Source organism: Zootoca vivipara, chromosome 3 (assembly GCF_963506605.1).
Source record: "Zootoca vivipara chromosome 3, rZooViv1.1, whole genome shotgun sequence".
NCBI lineage: Eukaryota > Metazoa > Chordata > Lepidosauria > Squamata > Lacertidae > Zootoca > Zootoca vivipara.
This window is the reverse complement of record NC_083278.1, coordinates 33,040,698-33,062,386: the sequence shown is the minus strand read 5'-3', so window position 1 is coordinate 33,062,386 and position 21,689 is coordinate 33,040,698. Positions and strand designations below refer to the sequence as shown.

At 42.7% G+C, this 21,689-nt stretch overlaps 1 protein-coding gene across 1 annotated transcript in view; it reads left to right on the top strand.

Annotated features, from left to right (window-relative positions):
• LOC118082767 (protein eyes shut homolog) overlaps positions 1–21,689 on the top strand; it is a 167,415-nt gene that overhangs the window by 61,882 nt on the left and 83,844 nt on the right. The window contains exons 2-3 of the mRNA XM_035110599.2: positions 14,544–15,412; positions 18,667–18,780. Coding sequence (XP_034966490.2) covers positions 14,659–15,412; positions 18,667–18,780 — 868 coding nt within the window. The 5' untranslated portion in view covers positions 14,544–14,658. The remainder of the gene's footprint in view (positions 1–14,543; positions 15,413–18,666; positions 18,781–21,689) is intronic.

The following is a 21,689-nucleotide window of genomic DNA, read 5'->3' as shown; positions in this document are numbered from 1 at the left end:
CTTCCCATTCTTACTTTGCAGTAGGGACAGACATGTGGGATTTAGTTTTATTATCCTGCCATCTATGTTAACTTTTAGTATGCCACACAAAGTACTCTTTTTATACAGAATAGGAGAGGAACTCAGAAGAAACAATCAATGTTAAACCTTGAATTTATTACAATTATACTCCACCTAGGAGCTCAATATGGTGTATGTGGTTCTTTCCTTCCATTGTATACTCACAACCCCTATGAGACTGGAGAGGCTGAGAGATTGGTGATTGGGTCACCTGCTGAGTTTCACAGCTGATTGGTGATTGGAAGCTGGGTCTCCCCAGTCCTAATCCAACACACTAACCCAGTGTTTCTCAAACTTGGGTCTCCAGCTTTTTTGAACTACAGCTCCTATCATCCCTGACCACTGGTCCTGCTAATTAGAAATGATGGGAGTTGTAGTCCAACAACAGCTGGAGACCCAGGTTTGAGAAACACTGCTTTAACCACTACACTGTGTTGACTCTACTTTTTATTTTAAAAAGCCAAGACAGAACTGTGATGATAGCAGAGAAGGCACTGGGGAATAAATAAGGAAGTTCAGGTTCTTGGAAGGCACCTAGACAGTCAAACAGCTTTGGTCAACATTGTCTGTTGTCCAAGCAAAGACCCAGGCCTGACTCAGGCCCAAAGTAAAGCAGTGGTGACATGATGGGTGGAGCTAAACTGGAACCTGGGAAGCTAATAGAACTCTCTGTCTTCTGCAGCTTTGGGTTGATCACCAGTAGGCGTGATGGAGGACAGATCAAGAGGCCCCCAGTTCTAGCCTTGGCTGCTACTGACACTTTGCTTCTGAAAGTCTTACCCTAAAGTTTCTCAAAAAGGCTAATGCCGGGCTTTCTGATGGAGAACTGAAGTCAGTGGGCCGGATTCAGCTAATTAGTTCCACTAACAGAAGCCTGAACAAGGACTTCTGCCAATGCAAAGGGGCTTCTCCCCTCTGCACCCCCTGCATTCCCACAATTGTCTTGGGTTGTGCATGGAAGAAAAAAACCCCAAAAAATAGGAGAGGAGAGGGGAGAACATTCAGTCAGGCAAGCTGAAGTGCTTGTGCTGACAGAACGTTTGCTATTGGGTGATGTTGAGTGTCTCTCAGAATCTTGAAAAGTGCAGTCTCTGGCCTCTACATCACCCTAGCACAATGGGAAAACATGGCTTCTATTAATTTCCATAAACTTCTGCTGCTGGTCATTAGTACTACAGTGACAATGCCTTTTTAAACATTATAATAAGGATGTAGCCTTTGTATTTCCTTTAACTGCCACAGACTTTGTTCTAAGTCCTTGGAGATAATATTTTATCCACCAAGACTGAGGCATGAAAAAGCTTGCTCTTGCATTATGAAAGTGTAAAGCATGATGTTAAGCTGCCTTGTGACCCACTAACCCTTATTATTACTCTGGTTTGTTATTAAAATAAGGCTAGGTTTTAAACAACCCAATCAGCACCTGCCAATTAAATTTCTTTGTTACTGTAAAACAAGTCAAAATGTGGCTATGTTGTGAGGTAAGGCATTCTTTCTCTACCTGGTACCTTCCAGCTGCTTTGGACAAATCCCCACCAGGCCCACAATGGTCAGGGTGATGGGAGTGGTATTCCAAAACACCTGAATGGCACCAGGTTGGGGGAGGTCGGTGGAAATATTTGAGGGGCTTGGCCATCAGAATACTGATTGCAGTATAATAGAGATGGAAGGTACCCTAAAGTGTCATCTCGTCCAACCCCCAGCAATGCAGGAATCACAACTAAAGCATGCCTGGCAGATGGCAATCTGACCTCTGCATACAAACCTCAAATGAAGAATAATAATATAATAATAATTTATTATTTATACCCCACCCATCTGGCCAGGTTCCCCCAGCCACTCTGGGCGGCTTCCAACAAAATATTAAAATACAGAGATCCATCAAACATTAAAAGCTTCCCTAAACAGGACTGCCTTAAGATGCCTTCTAAAGGTCTGGTAATTGTTGTTCACTTTGACCTCTGGTGGGAGGGTATTCCACAGGGTGGGTGCCACTACCGAGAAGGCCCTCTGCCTGGTTCCCTGTAACTTGGCTTCTCGTAGCGAGGGAACCGCCAGAAGACCCTCGGCGCTGGATCTCAGTGTCTGGGCAGAATGATGGGGGTGGAGATGCTCCTTCAGGTATACTGGACCAAGGCTGTTTAGGGCTTTAAAGGTCAGCACCAACACTTTGAATTGTGCTCGGAAACATAGAAGAGCCCATCATCTTCTGAGTGGGTCTGTTCCACTGCTGAACAGCTTTTACTGTTCAGCTTTTACTTCACATTCCTTCCTAATGTTTCGTCAGAATTGTCTTTCCTGTAACTTCAATCCATTGCTTAAATGCCCTTCCAGTGTCTAGGTTTACTTTTCATATGCATTGTGAAGTATTGCTTCTGTCAAGTCCATCCCCCCCCCAAAAAGACTAATCCTTTGGATAAGTGTTCCGGTTGGGGAATGTGAACATGCTAGCAAGGGCTTTGCATGCATGGCATTGGAATATCCAGAAAACATTTCCTTCCATCCCTCCACGCGTCCCAAACACCTCCCCATCAAAGCCCACCTTGTGCCATTGGGAAGGCAGAGGGTGTGGAAGTGGCCCATTTCTTGGAAGAGCATTGAGCATAGCTGCCAAGTCTCCCGTATTCCCTGGGAAACCCCCGTTTTTCCAGCCGTTTCCCGCTGGCAGCCCGGATTAAAAAAAAAAACCGTAAATCCCCTGGATTCTTACCGGCCCGGGAAGGCTCCTTTTGCACATGTCTGGAGTCTCTGGACATGTGCAGAAGCGATTTCTGGTGCTGTGGCCATTTTGGAAATGGGCAGAGCATGCGTAGAAGAGAAGTGACTTCCGGTGCCGCTCTGCCCAGTTCCAAAATGGTCGCAGCGTGACTTTCGATCCTGGATTTTTCAATCTGGGAGTTGGCACCTATGGTGTTGAGACCTACTGATAAGAAGGACTCTGTGGGCCTCTTTCTCAATGGAAAACACTTTCCTGTGGTACTAAAGCACCCTCAGAACAATGGCTGCACTCTCTGTGTGATTCCTGCTGAGGCAAATGCCCTGCAATATATTACTGCACACTGATTACTTTGAGTGATCACAGAAAGGGCATTTTAGCTTTTCCTATACCCCCCCCCCCCTGGAGGGGGTGGGTCGGCGGGGAGTTGCAGTTGGATTAGGGTGGCTTTTCAAACCTGAAAGGCAGGCCAACTTTTATTGCTGTGTCTTAATATGAAAGAGGATATATCCAATGAAGACCACATATATGTGCTTAATGGGGAGCTTCGCTTTTGGGGAATAAAATGAAGTCCACATAGTAGTATGGATTTTCACATGACCATAACCACTTTCTTCCCTCTGGTTTTAAGAAGAACGCACAGAAGAACACACTGCTCTCTTGTTCACTTATTCTAATTTTTATGCACAGAAAATGTCAAGTAAGTTGAGGGTTGCTCTGTGAGTGGCAACTTTGTCAGAACAGTATCTTGTATTCAGGAGTGAAAGGGAAATGCCCTGTCATGGATTGCCCACGAGGCAGCCCTGACATGAAGCTTCCTGTCTGAAGCAGATGCTTCAAGTTTTCCCAAGGAACAGAACTTGGAGACACAAAGGAACTATCCAGGTGCTGCCGCTACAGCAGTACACATCATCATTGCACTATGCCTTCCCTCTCAATAAAACAAAACAGAGTTTAAGGCATTGAAAGTTATTATTCATCCAATTACTTCTTTAGAGCTTTCCCCTGCACTTTTATGATCAGATTGGAATTAATCTAGCCATGAGACGACATAATCTGGTTAGTTTCCCTCTGAGGATTTTGAAATGCAAAGCTTTTGCTCATTAGTTCATAAACGAAAAAAGGAAAACACTCTGTCTCTTTTAAAAAGGACATAGTTTCCTGGGAGCATTATTATTTAAGTTCACACAGGAGTGGTGTCAATTTCATCCGTCTCTCGTATTTAACTGAAATGAAAAATAAACAGATTTGAGGCAGATATTCAAAACATGCAAGTAAATAAACACACACACACATACTAGTGAAGATGAGTACAATCCAGTCAAAGTTAGAAACCTAGGAATCTGCCTTGTACAGAGTTAGACCATTGGTCCATCTGGCACAATGTAGTTTATAATGATTGGCAACTTTCAGACAGGGGTTTTTCTTCCCAGCCCTACGATCCTCTATATGGCTTTGAGGACCATGTGCAGATCATGTGCTCTGCCATTTAGCTACAACACTCCCTCACACATTGGCTTTCCACTGAATTAAATGGGAGAGTAAAGCACAACCCTAATTGTACAGGTGATGTCAGTAGAAATTTAAAGTGCATTAAAAAAAGCAGAAAAAATATTCTAAGAGAGGATGTTATTGGCCCCCTCTACACTATACATTTAAAGCAGCATCACAGCACTTTAAACAGTCATGACCTAGAATCATATAATTGTAGAATTGGAAGGGACCCCAAGGGTCATCTAGTCCAACCCCCTGCAATGCAGAAAACTTAGCTAAAGCATCCATGACAGATGGCCATCCAACCTCTGCTTAAAAACCTCCAAGGAATGTCCACAACCTCCCGAGAGAGACCATTCCACTGTCAAACAACTCTTACTGTCAGAAAGCCCCCCCCCCCGATGTTTAGTTGGATTCTCCTTTCTTGAAGCCATTGATTGGTTCAAGTCCTACCCTCCAGAGCAGGTGAAAACAAGCTTGCTGCACCTTCCATGTAACAGCCCCTTAGATATTTGAAGATGGCTATCATATCTCCTCTCAGCCTCCTCATTTCCTGGCTCAGCATACCCAGCTCCTTCAAGCATAAGGTTTGCTTTCCAGACCCTTGATCATCTTTGGCTTCTCCCAAAGAATCATGGGAACTGTAGTTTGTTAAGGGCATAGCTGCCAAGTTTTCCCTTTTCTCGTGAGGAAGCCTATTCAGCATAAGGGAAAATCCCTTAAAAAAAGGGATAACTTGGCAGCTATGGTTAAGGGTGCTGAGAGTCATTAGGAGACTTCCTATTTGCCACACTGAACTACAGTTCTCAGAATCAACCTCTCTTACCAGGGAAATCTGGGCATTGCTGCTCACAACCATTAGCCCCCTCAACAAAGAGCACTTCAAGTTTTCTTTGATGGAAGCCATGACTGTTTAAAGTGGCATGATCCTGCTTTAACTGTTTTATGCATATTGACCATTAAAAGAGAGGGGGAAATGATAGTTTTGCAGGATTATAGTATCTCATGATTTGTCTAGGTTCCACCAGTACAGTATAAACTTTTTTTAAAAAAAGGAAGAAAAATATTTTTCCAATGAATTTTTGTTTTTATACATTGCATTGCATCCTCAAATATTCTTGAAGTGGTAGCATATAATATAGTTACAGGTAGGTAGTCGTGTTGGTCTGCCGTAGTCAAAAAAATAAAAAAAATTCTTCCAGTAGCACCTTAGAGACCAGCTAAGTTTGTCATTGGTATGAGCTTTCGTGTGCACTCCTTGCTTTTTCCTGTAAGACCAATTGCAGTCATTAACAGTCGTCAACAGGTTTACCACACCTATCAGCCAATCACCCATTCCCATCACCCTTCTGAGTAATACCCCTCCCCACCCTCTCACTATATATAAGGGTCTGGTGACTTCTGTTTCAGTGTATCTGAAGAAGTGTGCATGCACACAAAAGCTCATACCAGTGACAAACTTAGTTGGTTTCTAAGGTGCTACTGGAAGGATTCTTTTTATTTTGTTTCATAAAATATAGAGTAGACAAGAGTCTTCATGTTGATTATCTTCAACCACCTGATATTCTACCTTCCTTTATAGACAGGGCAGCAGGCTCCCTATGGTGCCCATGTGCTGCAACTGGACTCTTTTATCATTTTACACTAGGTTTTATTATTTAGAATTTTAAAAATGAGCCTCGGGCTCTGTAAGAACATTGCTTCCATTTAATGGTTGTGCTGCCGGTACTCAGACACCATGCTGGGCAAAGTTCAGCATTAAAACTGTCCTCTGGTAAGTTAGATGTGTCGGGACGCCGTGGAAAAGATTTACTGGGTGTATATATTCAATTTTGCTTCTCTTCAAAAGTAGCGGGGTTGTATCGTCTTATAGATAAACAGGTCTAATCTATCTTGCCAGGTGAGGAGTGCTAAATTTGCCAGTGTGGTGTAGTGGTTAAGAGCGGTAGACTGGTAATCTGGGGAACCGGGTTCGCGTCTCCACTCCTCCACATGCAGCTGCTGGGTGACCTTGGGCTAGTCACACTTCTCTGAAGTCTCTCAGCCCACCCACCTCACAGGGTGTCTGTTGTGGGGGAGGAGGGGAAAGGAGATTGTTAGCCTCTTTGAGACTCCTTCGGGTAGTGATAAAGCGGGATATCAAATCCAAACTCTTCTTCTTCTTCTTCTTCTTCTTCTTCTTCTTCTTCTTCTTCTTCTTCTTCTTCTTCTTCTTCTTCTTCTGCTTCTTCTCAAGGGCTGCATCCAAGAATGTTGCTTACAGAGCCATCCAATCAACTTGAACACTGGAAGATTCAGGGCAGGCAAATTTATTCACACAGCACATACTTACACTGTAGAATTTGCCACTATGGTCCATAGAAATGGCCACTAACTTGGGCAGCTTTAAGGGGTTAGACAAATTCATGGAGGATAAGGCCAGGAATGGAATTGTCTTCTGGTATACCTATGGATGCCAGTTACTGAGCAACACAAGTGGGGCACGTGCCACCGAGCTCATGTTCTGTTTGTGGTCTTCCCATAAGTATCTGGTCACTGTGAGAACAGAAAGCTGGACTAGATGGGTCTTTGGTCTTTGGCTCTTTTTATGGTTGTATGAGCTTCTAGATAGCATAAATTGAGGCTTTGGTCTAGAAATGTCTTGTGTGAGAAGAAGAGCCCTTCCACAAGACATCTTCAATGAATTCTTCTGATTTCACTGTGCCATTCCATGCTTTTCAATATGGTCCATTGGTATCTGTGAACCCGAAAACCCCATTGATGTTCTGCTTGAACTTATGTTTTTGTGAGAACATCATGTAGGAGATGCCTACCACATAATTTACAAACAGGGTAAAATAACAGCATCCATTAGGTAATAAGTCCTCATCCCACTTAGGCATTGTAGGGGAAATGTTTGGATTTTTACATTTTGTCAGGTAAAGGTAAAGGTAAAGAACCCTTGGATGGTTAAGTCCAGTCGAATTCAACTACAGGGTGCAGTGTTCATCTCTGCTTTCAAGCTGAGGGAGCTGGTGTTTGTCTGCAGGCAGCTTTTCCGGCTCATGTGGCCAGCATGACTAAACCACTTCTGGCACAACGGAACACCGTGACGGAAGCCAGAGCGCAAGGAAACGCCGTTTACCTTCCCACCACAGCAGTACCTATTTATCTACTTACACTGGCATGCTTTCAAACTGTCAGGTTGGCAGAAGCTGCGACAGAGCAACAAGAGCTCACTCCGTCGCATGGATTCGAACTGCCAACCTTATTCTCGACAAGCTCCAGAGGCTCAGTGGTTTAGACCACAGCGCCACCCACATCCCTTTTTCAGGTGTACTACAAAGAAATACCTTATTGAACTGGAGAGTTGCAGTGACTTTGCATAAATTAATTCCAACCTATGGCGAGGCGGGACAAGCAGCAGAGAAGGGTAATGATTTTAGGTGAATGATTTTGAAATAGTGCTAGCTCAGTTCAGTTAGGCACAGATAATTATTAAGGCTCTGGTGTTTTAAATCAAGATCAAATATCCTAACAAGCAAAAATGTTGTGCTTAATATTGGATTTCACAGATGGAAAAATAGCTGTATTGGTACTGTGAGATGGAAGAATATAAAAGATCATTCATTCAAAAAGAAGTAATTGTGACTGTCTTAAGCTCATATTTAAACTCCATAGAGGATTCTGCATATTGCTGTATATGATGCAAGGCAGCTGATGAAATGTGTTAAACAAAACCAGTCCATGAATAAAAAACCTGTACAAAAATATTTTAGTATATACACCTAGTGTTCCTACACAGAGGTGCAATGCAAAATTAGATTATGTGAAGTGATATCTTCAAATTTAGGAAATATTTCAATTTGATTCAAGGCCTGCCTTAGGGTTGTCATAGCAATGAACAAGAGACAGATGGGACTTACCTCTGAGTAGACATTCATACTATTTCCCTTAAAGAATATAATTCACCACTGAAATTGATGTATATTCATACTGATCCTGGTCATTTCATGGGGGCATTGACATTATAAATTCATACACCAAAAGATTTTAAATATCTTAAGTAATGGGGCCATAGAAACCATGATCCAGTAGCATCTTCTGCTCCCTTTGCTAGTGACATAAAGTAAGGGAGGTAAGGAAGTGAAGCCAAGTCCTTAATTCATTCCAGAAACAATTCCTCCATCTCCATCCAACAAGTCTAAAGAATTGAAAGGGGTTGTCACAGAAGATCTCAAGGAAGAATGATTGACAGTGGGGGAAACTGAAATGACAATGGGGAAAACTGATTTCTGGGCAGAGGCAGCGACTGGTGGAAAGTGTCAGAAAAAGGACAAATGAAGGAATATAGGATGAGATATATATATCAGTATAGAATAAAAGAAGTTAGGAAATCAGCTGGGGACACATTTGGCCGCATTTGGATAAAGTATTGAAACTCTGAAATACGGTGTATATATATATTCCAATTGTTTGAATAATTAATTAAATATATGTTGCATTTAATGATCCATGTTCTGGTCTGACTGGTTTCGAAAGCAAATTATCTCCCCTGGTATGGAAAGGCCTCAATAGTATACAGTGGTACCTCGGTTTATGAACACAATTGGTTCTGGAAGTCTGTTCATAAACTGAAGCATTCATAAACTGAAGCAAACTTTCCCATTGAAAGTAATGGAAAGTGGATTAATCCGTTCCAGACAGGTCCACGGAGTACTCAACCTGAAGCGTACTTAACCCGAAGCATGGGTGTAATTGGTTCCGGAAGTCTGTTCATAAACTGAAGCGTTCATAAACTGAAGCGAACTTTCCCATTGAAAGTAATGGAAAGTGAATTAATCCGTTCCAGATGGGTCCGTGGCGTTCGTAAACCGAAAATTCATAAACCGAGGTGTTCATATACCGAGGTTCCACTGTATCATGATCAAGTAGCATACATCAAATTCTGGCTCTTGCTCCACTAGGGTTGGATGTTTTGTTTTGTGAGAATGTGGTTATTGGTGCGTTTGTTGTGTTGCATAAATGCCATTTGTCACTTTGAGAATTTTAGTTGAAAATCACAACATACATCTATTTAAAGAGAGGGGAGGAGGGAGTCCTACTGTTCCCTGCAAATCAGTAGGTGGGGGTAGCCAGTATCTAACTAAAGGCCTTCTTCGTTATTTAACGAACAGAAGGCAACCCCCCACTCCTTTCCCTCATTATGGGGGGAAATGAATCGCTTTGACTTTCCCCATGAAAATAAAAGGCCCTTGGACCTATTTGTCAGCAATCTGATGAGGTTAGTTCCCTCTGGAGGGACTTCTTGGGCTGTAAATTCAACCCAGTTTGGCCAAAAAGGAGGCAAAGTTATAGATAGTTTTAGATTCTTTATTTGCTTCAGTATAGTAAATGAAACACAGAACTTTATATGGAGAAGCTTGGAATCTGAAATGCAGAGAGAAGCAGAGTGACCAGAGAACAACTCAGAAGAAGATAGGATTGGTTTATTTTATTTTTATTTTTTTACAAAACACAAACATGTCACAGATACAAGGTGAATATTTGGTTGGCTCTTTACATGTCTATCATATATGAATCTGCAGTCAGTGCCAAGCAAAAAAATCTGGTTCTTGTACAACTATGTAATACAGCCCCCCGCCCTCCATGAACCAGTAGAGTATTGAATGGACTCTTGTAGCTTCTATAGATAACCTCATTTAAAGCAGTTTTGTGCATTTATTCACGTTCAGGCAGAAATATGTAAGCATTTCTAAGCCTGAGGTATACAGTGGAACCTCGGTTTATGAACACCTCGGTTTACGAACTTTCGGTTTACGAATGCTGCGGACCCATCTGGAACGGATTAATTCACTTTCCATTACTTTCAATGGGAAAGTTTGCTTCAGTTTATGAACAGACTTCCGGAACTAATTACACCCATGCTTCGGGTTAAGTACGCTTCAGGTTGAGTACTCCGCGGACCCATCTGGAACGGATTAATTCACTTTCCATTACTTTCAATGGGAAAGTTTGCTTCAGTTTATGAACAGACTTCCGGAACCAATTACACCCATGCTTCGGGTTAAGTACGCTTCAGGTTGAGTACTCCGCGGACCCATCTGGAACGGATTAATTCACTTTCCATTACTTTCAATGGGAAAGTTCGCTTCAGTTTATGAACGCTTCAGTTTAAGTATTCCGCGGACTGTCTGGAACAGATTAATCCACTTTCCATTACTTTCAATGGGAAAGTTTGCTTCAGTTTATGAACGCTTCAGTTTATGAACAGACTTCCGGAACCATTTGTGTTCATAAACCGAGGTACCACTGTAACACCCTTAAGTGGGATATATAATGCATACCTTTTGGATTTTTGTGATTAAGCATCCTATAAATGCAATGTGCTTGCTACCCAAACCTGCAGGTGAGGGAGGGGGAGATATAACAAAGTATTATAAGAAACAAACCCAAAAATTTTTTATATAAAAACAAGAGTAGCCCATCATTAAAACAAGTTTTCCCAAATAATACAAGACTAAGAGCAGGGGCGTCTTGCCCATAGAGGCAAGTGGCGCGGGGAACCAGGGCTCCAAGTTTGCGCCAAGTTCTGGAGGGCACCTGGGAAGAGGTGGAGGCTGGACACTGCACCTCCTGGCATCGGCTCGCTGCCCTCGTCCACCGCACCGAAGCAGCACCGCGCCCAGAGCCTCCGCCTCTTCCCCGCCAGAGGTGCTGCCCTCCAGCCGCAGCCTACCTCCTCCAGCCTTTCCTTTTCACCCTCGGCCACAAGCCTCCTCGGGGAGAAAGTCGCAGGTCGCGCTCACCTGAGCCCCCTCTGAAGGGGCGGGAGTTGCATGCATGAGAAAGTGCCGCCTCCCCCTGAGCTGCTCTGTGAAGAAAGGGGGTGGGGAGAGGCGTTGGCAGTTCCCCCAAAACAGCGAGTGCTTCCCCTACCTTCAAGGAAAACCCCAGTGTCTTTTTTAAAGTGCAATCAAAGTTTGGATTTTATTATTGCTTCTACTGTTATTAGCTCTATCCTATTCACACAACCAGGGCAGCAACTCTGGGAAACCGGGGGGGGGGAGGGGACAAAGCGCCGTAGGGATATTTGAACCATGGTGCTGGATAGGCTTAAGACGGCCCTGACTAAGAGTCACATTAAATGAATTCTATTTAGCACCAGAGGCTTAAATAAGAACTTCTAGCTTGTCATTAAATAAGAACTTCTAGCTTGTCATGTTGACTTGCTACCGACCTACCAGACTGATATAAGCTATAGCAGATTTTAGGTCAGCTGCCTGATAGGAACATGGGAATTTGGCTGGATTCTCTGTGGTGGGTATATCTTTCAGGTAAAACTACATACAGTTGCCACATCCAGATTTCAAAGCGATGTGACCCATGATTTGCATATTATGTTCATGTTTGCAAGTCACCATGCTTAAATTTGCATCACATCCAGCTTCTACATAGCGGGAATCAGTGTTTTCAAAGAGTTCTTTGGCTCATGATCAACCCAGCCTTTTCCCCAGACAAAATAAGTGAAATATTCACTGAAAGGAAGTTACTATATTATTCTGTTACAGTTCCTGTCTTGAAATACAAAAAAAATGTGGCTGCCTGATGTCTAGTGCCCCAAATTCAAACTTACAGTGAAAAGCTGTTCTTTGTACTCATGTAATGTAGGTGATAGGTGGGGAAAAGAAGAGGCAGATCCTTTTTCTTAGGCATATGAAAGGAGCGATATCTTATTCCAAAATCACAGTGTATTTGCATTGAGTACGGCAAGCGCTGTCTTGGAATTCTTAGATGTTCCATCTTGAAAGCAAAGGCAACAGAAGCAGCAGAAGGCAAATCTAATGTGCATTGCTAAGTATTGTTTAATAATATAACTTATTTCTGAATGGAATAATGAAATCAGCAAAACAAGTGATAACATTTGGACCACAGAGGGAAATATATTATCATAGAAATTGCTCAGAAGCAGTCACCACAGTGCCAGAAGTGCAGCAGACCCAGCAGTTGGTTATAAGAACTGCACATGGACGTTTCTGGGTCCCATGTAGGCATCTCAGGATAGTGTGTGATAAGCAATTAATGTAAATAGCCTCTTTTTCCTGGGTTTCCCATTTACGTTGCAGATCCCTGTGTATTTTTTAATGCCCACATAATTTGAACAGCGTGCATATATGGTTCTTCCAAGTGTGTTTACAATTAAATATAGACTCGAGAATTCTTCGCTGAATAGGTTGTCACAAGTGACTAAGTCTCGGGGGACAGTAAACAGCAATTATTCATCTGTTCTTTCCTCTGATCATAAATATGATTTCCTACCAAGAAACTCCCTGTTTGAAGAGATCCAGGCCATGATGCTTTCTTGAATACAGTTGTCCTTTGTCATAATCAGTATCCATCTGTGTCGGCTAACAGTGTGTTTCCAAACATGCTGTTCTCAATAGCCTTTACAAAGGCAGTAAAGCAGAAGGAAGCTTGGAAACACAGGAGATGCTTGAGGAATTACCGTAAGTGTTTGCAGATTGTGATATGAACTGACTGATTCACACCTCGCAGATTTATGTGTGGATTGCAATTTTATTAAGCACCACCAGTACTTGCCTCTTCCAAATGTTCTGATCCAGTTCTTGACTGGCCACCAAAAAAAGTATCTTTTGAAAAAAGATACATCTAGAAATGCCTATGTTAACAGTATATGCAATTAGAAATAAGTATATTAAGAGAACGGAAATGTTTTCAAAATGTACTTAAATTCATATTTAGCATTTTGTGCAGCTTTAAAATAAAAAAATGCATAGACACATGAACATAATCTAGACAAGAAGTAAATTGGTTAGCCCATCCATCAAAAGGAAGATGCATTGTGGTTGGTTGGTTGGTTTCGGCTAGTTTTGAAAACATACTAGGTGGGTATGTTTATCTCTGGGGCCAGCAGATTTGGTGTCTGGTTTCACTGAAACACATTTGATATCTTACCATCATTTCTTCCTATCTAGATACAGAGAAGATCTTGACATTCTGAGACTAGAAAACTGCCTTACTATTTTTTTCATTTAGAAGGCAGGTCTTACCACAACTTGCACACATAATAATAATAATAATAATAATAATAATAATAATAATAATTTATTATTTATACCCCGCCCATCTGGCCGGGTTCCCCCAGCCACTCTGGGCGGCTTCCAACAAAACACTAAAATACAGAAATCCATCAGACATTAAAAGCTTCCCTAAACAGGGCTGCCTTGAGATGCCTTCTAAAGGTCTGGTAATTGTTGTTCTCTTTGACCTCTAATGGGAGGGCATTCCACAGGGTGGGTGCCACTACCGAGAAGGCCCTCTGCCTGGTTCCCTGTAACTTGGCTTCTCGTAGCGACGGAACCGCCAGAAGGCCCTCGGAGCTGGACCTCAGTGTCCAGGCAGAACGATGGGGGTGGAGACGCTCCTTCAGGTATATCGGACCGAGGCCGTTTAGGGCTTTAAAGGTCAACACCAACACTTTGAATTGTGCTCGGAAACGTACTGGGAGCCATCTTGGTTACACCCAGCCTTAGATCACGTTTACATGCTCTGTGTGGGATTGCCTTTGAAGTTGCCACTTGAACCATCAGTTGGTACAGAATTCATTAACTAGGTTGCTTGTAGGAGCCTGCATTAATGATCACATGCAGAGGTGGGTTTAGGGCAAAGTGACCGGTTCTGCCGCACTGGGCACTGAACCTAGGAAGGTGCTGCAGGGCATTGCTATTATGTAGTGAATTGAGTAGAACGGAAGGTGAGAGGTGGGGGTGCCAAAATTTGGCCTCGCACAGGGTGCCGCTGAAAATTGAAAGACACAAATGTTATGCTGTCTCTCCAATTGAAAATTGAGGTGTTAACCTTTCAATGCCCTAAACTATTTGGGGCCAGAGTGGACTGCATCCATTCAAACTGTAATTACTGGGGGATGCCTTGTTCCATGTGTCATCTTCAATAGAGGCAAGTCGAGAGCACAGTTGAAGGCACTCTCATTGCAGTTCTTCCTGTCTTCTACAGGGAAATGGAAGCATGGCATTTCAGGTGAGCTTTTGAGACTGCTTTAGCTTGGTTGCCACTGGATGTTTCTGTTGCTGTCCAAGTTTTCTTGCTGATGCTTATAATAGCTGTGCAGGTGGAAGGGAGTCTGAACAACTGGGCATACTCTTCTCTGCTTTGTTGTTGATGGTGTTTGATCTTAGCACTGTGGCCTCTGTGCCAATATTTTATCCAAAAATATCACATTGTTCATGAATGCATATCTTTTATCATTTCACAGATGATAGTGGAACATATATGAAAGGCCTCTAACCGTGCAGCATTTGAAAGGATCAATCCTGTCTTCAAGAAGCACAGTTGTAATGAAGTCTGCCCATCTTTTCTCCTAACGAACAATGAAACTAAAGTCAATCATTGTTGTGATGGTTTATGTCTTTCAAGGTTGCATTGTTGATGGGCAGACTGTCTGCAAAAGGTCTTCAACTTCAGAATGGAAACTGCAGCCAACAGTACATATAGTGAAGTGGTCCCTGACCCAAAACATCTGTTCCAATTTCTACACAGATTGCTGGCATATTGATGTGAATGTTGTAGAACATTCAGCTTTGAGTCATCCTCAGCTTTGTCCTCTACAGCTTCAGTTGGGAGATGCACTATTTGTTTCCTCTGAGCCCTCTTTTCAGTCGCATGGCATGAACTTGGCAAATGTTTCCTTGGAGGAATTCATCAGGTGTCCTCAACAAACTGATATCCCTCAGCTGCAGATGGTTTTTGGTTGCAGGTTAAGTGGGATGCATCAGATCGACCCGCAATGGCTTGGAGTCGGAACACATTATTTCACTGAAGTCCCAAACCGAGGACCACTTTTATGTAATTTAGGGCTGAGGCTGAATGTGACAGTGAAACCACATCTTTGCCAGCAGTCTCGAAGTGCACCCTTTTGCTCTGGACGGGGCAGGTGTCTAAGTCACATCTGGGAGGAAGCTTACAATTGCCACTGTAACCAGCTGTATTCGGGACAATTCTGCCAAGAATTTGATGTGTGCTCCAGTAAGCCCTGCTACAACAATGCCTCCTGCATTAGAAAGGGAGAGAAAGGAGAACTTGACACAGAGTCCTACGAATGTATATGCCCCCCATTGTTTGCAGGTAAGAACTAATGTGTTTCAGGACTTAACTAGACATGATATTTGTCATGTGACTTGGTCTTGCATGAAATCATTTTTCCTTTCTTTTTAAATAGCTCACATAAATTGGGGCCCTGGTGCAGGGGAAGAGGGCTCCAACTTTTTGTTCTTGTCATGGTCCCCTCCCTGGCTATTTAGAATGGAAAAAAGCTCCCATAGATAACAAAGAGAGACTTCCTTTCATTGTGAACAAGAACCATGAGGGTGGGGGGATTCTGACCAGGACTCGAGTGGGCACAAAGGGTTAAGAACCCCTTCCTTCATGGTATGTTTCCAATCCACTTTGCAATCAATGCTTCATCTACCTACCTACCTACCTACCTACCTACCTACCTACCTACCTACCTACCTATCTATCTATCTATCATTTATAATGCACATAAAATCAAACTAGGTGAGAAGCATAGTTATTTTGGAAATAAACAAAAAGAATGTTGCATATTAAAATATACTACAGTATAGCAATGGATTAATGAACAATAGAAATGTGATTCACCAGGGGGGTGAGTGGCTACTTTTAGCAAAAATAAACAAAATAAGAGGAATGTAGACACAACGGACTTATTCATGTACAATGCCAGACCATGCTTTGACCATTTATGAGCCCATTCATGAGCACAAGGCTCCGACCATGGTTTGGTCTTTACTTCTGGACCATTCTAAATTGTAAAAATGAGTAAGATATCTTCATGGTAACATGTGAAAGTGTCCTGAAATTTGCATGAAGATTATTAACAGCAGCACCAACAAAAAGAACCTGAGATCATTTCTCCTGTCACTATCAAACTCTCAAAGGTGGTAAGAATTTTAGTTGCTATCTTGAGGATAATAAGGCATCCTTTATAAATAACTGTAGTATAATTAGAACCAAATGCAATCTCCTCAGAAAAGTGACACAGGATTTCTTTTAGAATGAATTGAAAACATGAAGGCAGGCACAGTATGGATTCTTTCAGTGCCTGTTCCAAATGAACTCAGTCTAAAAATTGAGCTTGACCCAGCTTCATTTAAAAGCCCAAAAAAGGATTCTCAATCACTTCAGTAAGAGCAGTACTGGAAATTTTAGGAACCAGCTGAGTCAGGCACAATGAGAGCTATTTAACAGACTGTGGTAGCATTATAGGCAAAACTGAACAACCTTCATGTGAAGAAAAGACGGCAGTGAGATTAAAACATTTGATTTTGGGTTGTAGCTCACAGGTGTGAGCAAGAGAACAATGTAGTTTTATTTTCACCCCCCCCCCCAAAAAAAGCAATAATTGCTCCAGTGTGAATAACAGTATAGCAACAATTCAAATGACAAGCATAATTATGCGGTATTTAGTCCCATATGCTGTAAAAGCACAAGCAATTTATGATTGGTAATTTCCAGTAAGCAGCATGTTTAAGCAGAATTCATCCTAAAACTGTCTGCATTTCCAGTCAGCTGTTAAATCATGCTGAAAAATAAATATTAGAAGGTGCCTTATATTTAAATATTTGAAGGTTGTTTCCTGCTAAATTTAGAGCATTTACCTTATAAGCATCTTGTAAACAGGGATGAGGAACTTATGGCCCCCTGAATATTGTTGGACCCTTGGTCATGCTGTCTGGGGCTGATAAGAGTTAGAGTCCAACAACATATGAAAGGCACCATGTTAGCTACTCCTAACAAGCATGCTGACTTGGGATTTTCCTATTGAATTTAGTGACGCTTGAGTCTGAGTAGACATGTTTAGGCTTGAACTGTTTTCTATAAAAATCTAAGAACTGACTTCCAGAATCTACCCGCTTTCTGTTTCCAAAAGTAGTCTTTGGAAGTACCTATGAGTTGTTCACGAACATGGCATAACGGTAGTGGAAACCATTTCCTATTGATCACTTCCAAGCATATGGTAACAGAAAGTTTGATTTTATATGTGGTGTTTCACTACAAAACCTTTCTTCAGGTTTATTTGGATTTGATTATTTGTATCTTTTCTGGAGCAGTGGCATGGCTGCAACTTCTTTTCCATGGCCAGTCCCACAATGTTCTGATAGCACCTACCTCTAATGCAAGATGGTTGGGGCAGGCTATGTACAATGATGAAGCCTGGTCCTTTTAGAGGTGCATAATTGGTATGGTGTGCCAACAACTTGAGATCAGGATACCTGAATAAACACCTTTCTCCTTACACAACCCGCACAACCATTGCGATCAACTGTTGAGGCCCTCCTGGTAATGTCACAGCTAATGGAAGTATGGTTAGCGGCCACTGGAGGAAAGGACTTTTATGCTGAGGCACCCACACAATGGAATCATCTTCCCCATGAGTTTAGGCAAGCACCCACATTAATGATGTTTAGGCAATTTGTTCTCCCGGGCCTTTGCTGGTGCTTGATCTCAGGACTTTATGATGTTAACTGTGCCTTGGTGTTTCCATTCTTTCTGTATTTTAATACTTTGATATGTATTGTAATATCATTCTACACCATCTCAAGATTTGATTTGGGAGATGGCATAAACATGTCATTAAGCAGTGATGATCAGGATAGACTTACTGCATTTTTCACGTCATAAGGCGCACCTGACCATAGGACGCACCTAGTTTTTAGAGGAGGAAAAAATATTTTGCTTACTTGAATCGTCCTAGGCATAGCAGCCAACTCCTAGAGGCCTAGGTGCTTTGCCCCCCCCCATTAAATTTTTGAGGAAGTCGTCGTCCCCCCATGTTGATGGGCATTGTCATTCATATAGTGTGCATGCACTTTGTCTTGAGATCAATTGCAGTGGTTCTCAACCTGTGGCTCCCCAGATGTTGTTGGACTACAACTCCCATCATCCCTGAGCTCTGGCCTTGCTAGCTAGGGGTGATGGGAGTTGTCGTTCAACAACACTTGGGGACCCACAGGTTGAGAAAGGCTGATACGGTATGTGAGGTGGGGCTTACCTGCCTCCCCCAATATTTTATTCAAGTTGGAAGAGGGAGGGAGGGAGGGAGGGAGGGAGGGAGGGAGGGACGCACAGACTTTCCCCCTTCCTTTTTGGGAGGGAAAAAGTGTGCTTTATGGAGCGAAAAATACAGTAATTTACATCTGGGAAGAATGGTGTGGAAACAACCATAGAGGGCTCAGAAACCATGCTGCTTTGGATACTGTTTAGTTGAAGGATTACTAATTATACTCTAGACAAAGCATCTTTTTTGGGAAGGCGATTCTTCTATTCATCTTTCTATTTTCCCTCTTTGTTTTCACAAGGAAAGAACTGTTCAGAAATCATTGGTGAGTGCCAGCCACATAGTTGCTACAGTGGCAGTTGCCACAGGGTTTCTTCAAATACTTACAGATGCCACTGCAATAAATATGCTGCAGGTAAGTAACAGGTTTACACAAGAAGTTACAAGTTACATGTTTAGCCATTAGCCATTACAGGTTAGCCATTTTGTTGCTCTTCATGTTTCCTGACCCAGTATAGGTGGAGCATGACTCGGATCAGATCATCAGTCTGTTTAAGGCTGCTTTGAAATACGCAGTCCTGATGATTGCAAAATGGTCTGAGGATGCCAATGCTGTATCTGTTACGGGGCAACCATTCCTAGGGGGCCTTGCTTTATTCTATTCAAAGTGTGCAGAAACCTCACCCAATCTTCTTCTTCAGTCTTTGAGCAGCTGGATGACTTATTCTGGAGCATTATAAATGGGAGGAAGTGGGAACTGGGCATTGGAGCCTTGGAGTTTTTGTTTGTTTGTTGTTCTACATTTGTATTTCTGCGTGGATTTTAAAGGAATGGAGATGCCATGGATGGACTTAGACCTACCCTGATACAGAAAAGGGAACAGGGAATGACCTTACCATAATGGTAAGGTAACCCATCCCTAGCTGCTTAGCACAGGAGATCAGCATAAAGATGGTTCATTTTAAATACATTTGTATTTCTGCGTGGATTTTAAAGGAATGGAGATGCAATGGATGGACTTAGACCTACCCTGATACAGAAAAGGGAACAGGGAATGACCTTACCATAATGGTAAGGTAACCCATCCCTAGCTGCTTAGCACAGGAGATCAGCATAAAGATGGTTCATTTTAAATACATTTGTATTTCTGCGTGGATTTTAAAGGAATGGAGATGCAATGGATGGACTTAGGCCTACCCTGATACAGAAAAGGGAACAGGGAATGACCTTACCATAATGGTAAGGTAACCCATCCCTAGCTGCTTAGCACAGGAGATCAGCATAAAGATGGTTCATTTTAAATACAACCCAAGTATTTATTAAGTTAATAAAAAGAGGGGGGGTGGAAACAGATGAATATTTTTTTACATCCCCCACCCCTTGGAAAAGAGGTTGTGGCGGGGAAGCAAGAAAAAAATAATTTCCTCAAATTGGTAAGGGGATTTCAGCACACTGCTAGACTCAAAACAACTTTATGTGGTTTCCCCCCCCCTTTCTTTTTGACCTTAAACAAAACTTTTTGTGGCATAAACTGTACATTTTGTCAACACATTAAGTGTTCTGCTCAAGCTTCATGTTAATTTCTGATGAGGTGCAGCAAGGATATACGGCTGAATTGCTCATCTGGGCTCCTTCAAACTAAGGAAAATTGATCTACTGTTTGTGATTTGCCTCAGGCTTCAGTAGGATTCAATAACCGATTTACAGACTGCCAATCCAATACTTTACCCAGCTGATTAAAGCGTATCTCTAGTGGTTTGAGAGTCAGAGAATTGCCCCCATTTGTGACATCTTGCATTTAAAATTTAACAAAGCTACTTTTTATACAGTGGTACCTCTGGCTACGTACTTAATTCATTCCAGAGGTCCGTTCTTAACCTGAAACCATTCTTAACCTAAGGTACCACTTTAGCTAATGGGGCCTCCCGCTACTGCTGCGCCGCCAGCAGGCGATTTCTGTTCTCATCCTGAGGTAAAGTTCTTAACCCGAGGTACTACTTCCGGGTTAGTGAAGTCTGTAACCCGAAGTCTTTATAACCCGAGGTGTTTGTAACCCAAGGTACCACTGTATTAAGACATTAAAACATACTAACGAGAAGTGTTGGTGTGGGAACTAATAAATATAAGGCAAGTGTTAACAGCTGTATGGTGGCCAGCCCATGACTGGACAAATAAAGACCACTCTGTTGTTGTTGTTGTTTAGTCATTTAATTGTGTCCGACTCTTCGTGACCCCATGGACCATAGTACGCCAGGCACTCCTGTCTTGCACTGCTTCCCGCAGTTTGGTCAAACTCATGTTCGTAGCTTCAAGAACACTGTCCAACCAACCGTCCCCTTCTCCTAGTGCCCTCAATCTTTCCCAACATCAGGGTCTTTTCCAGGGAGTCTTCTCTTCTCATGAGGTGGCCAAAGTATTGGAGCCTCAGCTTCACGATCTGTCCCTCCAGTGAGCACTCAGGGCTGATTTCCAGGCCACTCTACCTGCCCCCAAGCCCCATGATCACTCTGAAGGTGAGGAGGGAGGCTGTCCCACATCACCACCACCCAGGCTCCCAGAACCCTAGGTGGATGAGGTATATTGGACCCAAAGGCAGATCGTATCCTGCTTTCAGGCCCTGAAACCGTGGCCTTCAGGCCCCAGGACATGCCCATCACCCCCCAAAGGTGCCTAAGAGGTCACCAAGCTGACCTACTGTTTCCATTTCCACACCTTCATGCCCAAGTGACCAATTAAACCAATTAAGCTATTTAACAACTGCTGTGTCACCTAATATGGTAAGAAGTAGGTGAAAAGCCCAGCCTGAATGACTAGATAGCCAGCTGGCCAACTGTTCCTATTTGCCCTCAAAGCAGCACCTTAGTCACAGTATGGGAAAAGGGAGGGTGGGCAAGTGCAATGACGGAAAGAAGGAGCAGGCAGGAGCAGTCTACGTATGCTTGGCTGACGATGTATGCATGGCCACGCTGCCTACCATATTGCCATGCACAGCTGTGTGTGAGGACACCCCTTTACCACCGAGAAAGATGGTGGCTGGAGCTCCAGCATTAAAATTTAAATCAATGCAACCCAATGCTTATGTGCAAACGAATCGATGGCTAAATGTCACCTTGTGACAAAGAATGCTTTAAACTGATCAGCTGCAAAGTACAGTAGTCATGTATTCTGACATTGAGAAATATTTCTGCTCTGCTGTATACAGTTATTGAATCGCCAGAGTAGACGGTAGACCTTGCTGGCTAGATCCAAAGAACTGTGAGTGGAATGAAAATAATTACCAGCACTGTATCGCAAATCCTTGTACAAGAGTTCATGCAAACCTTT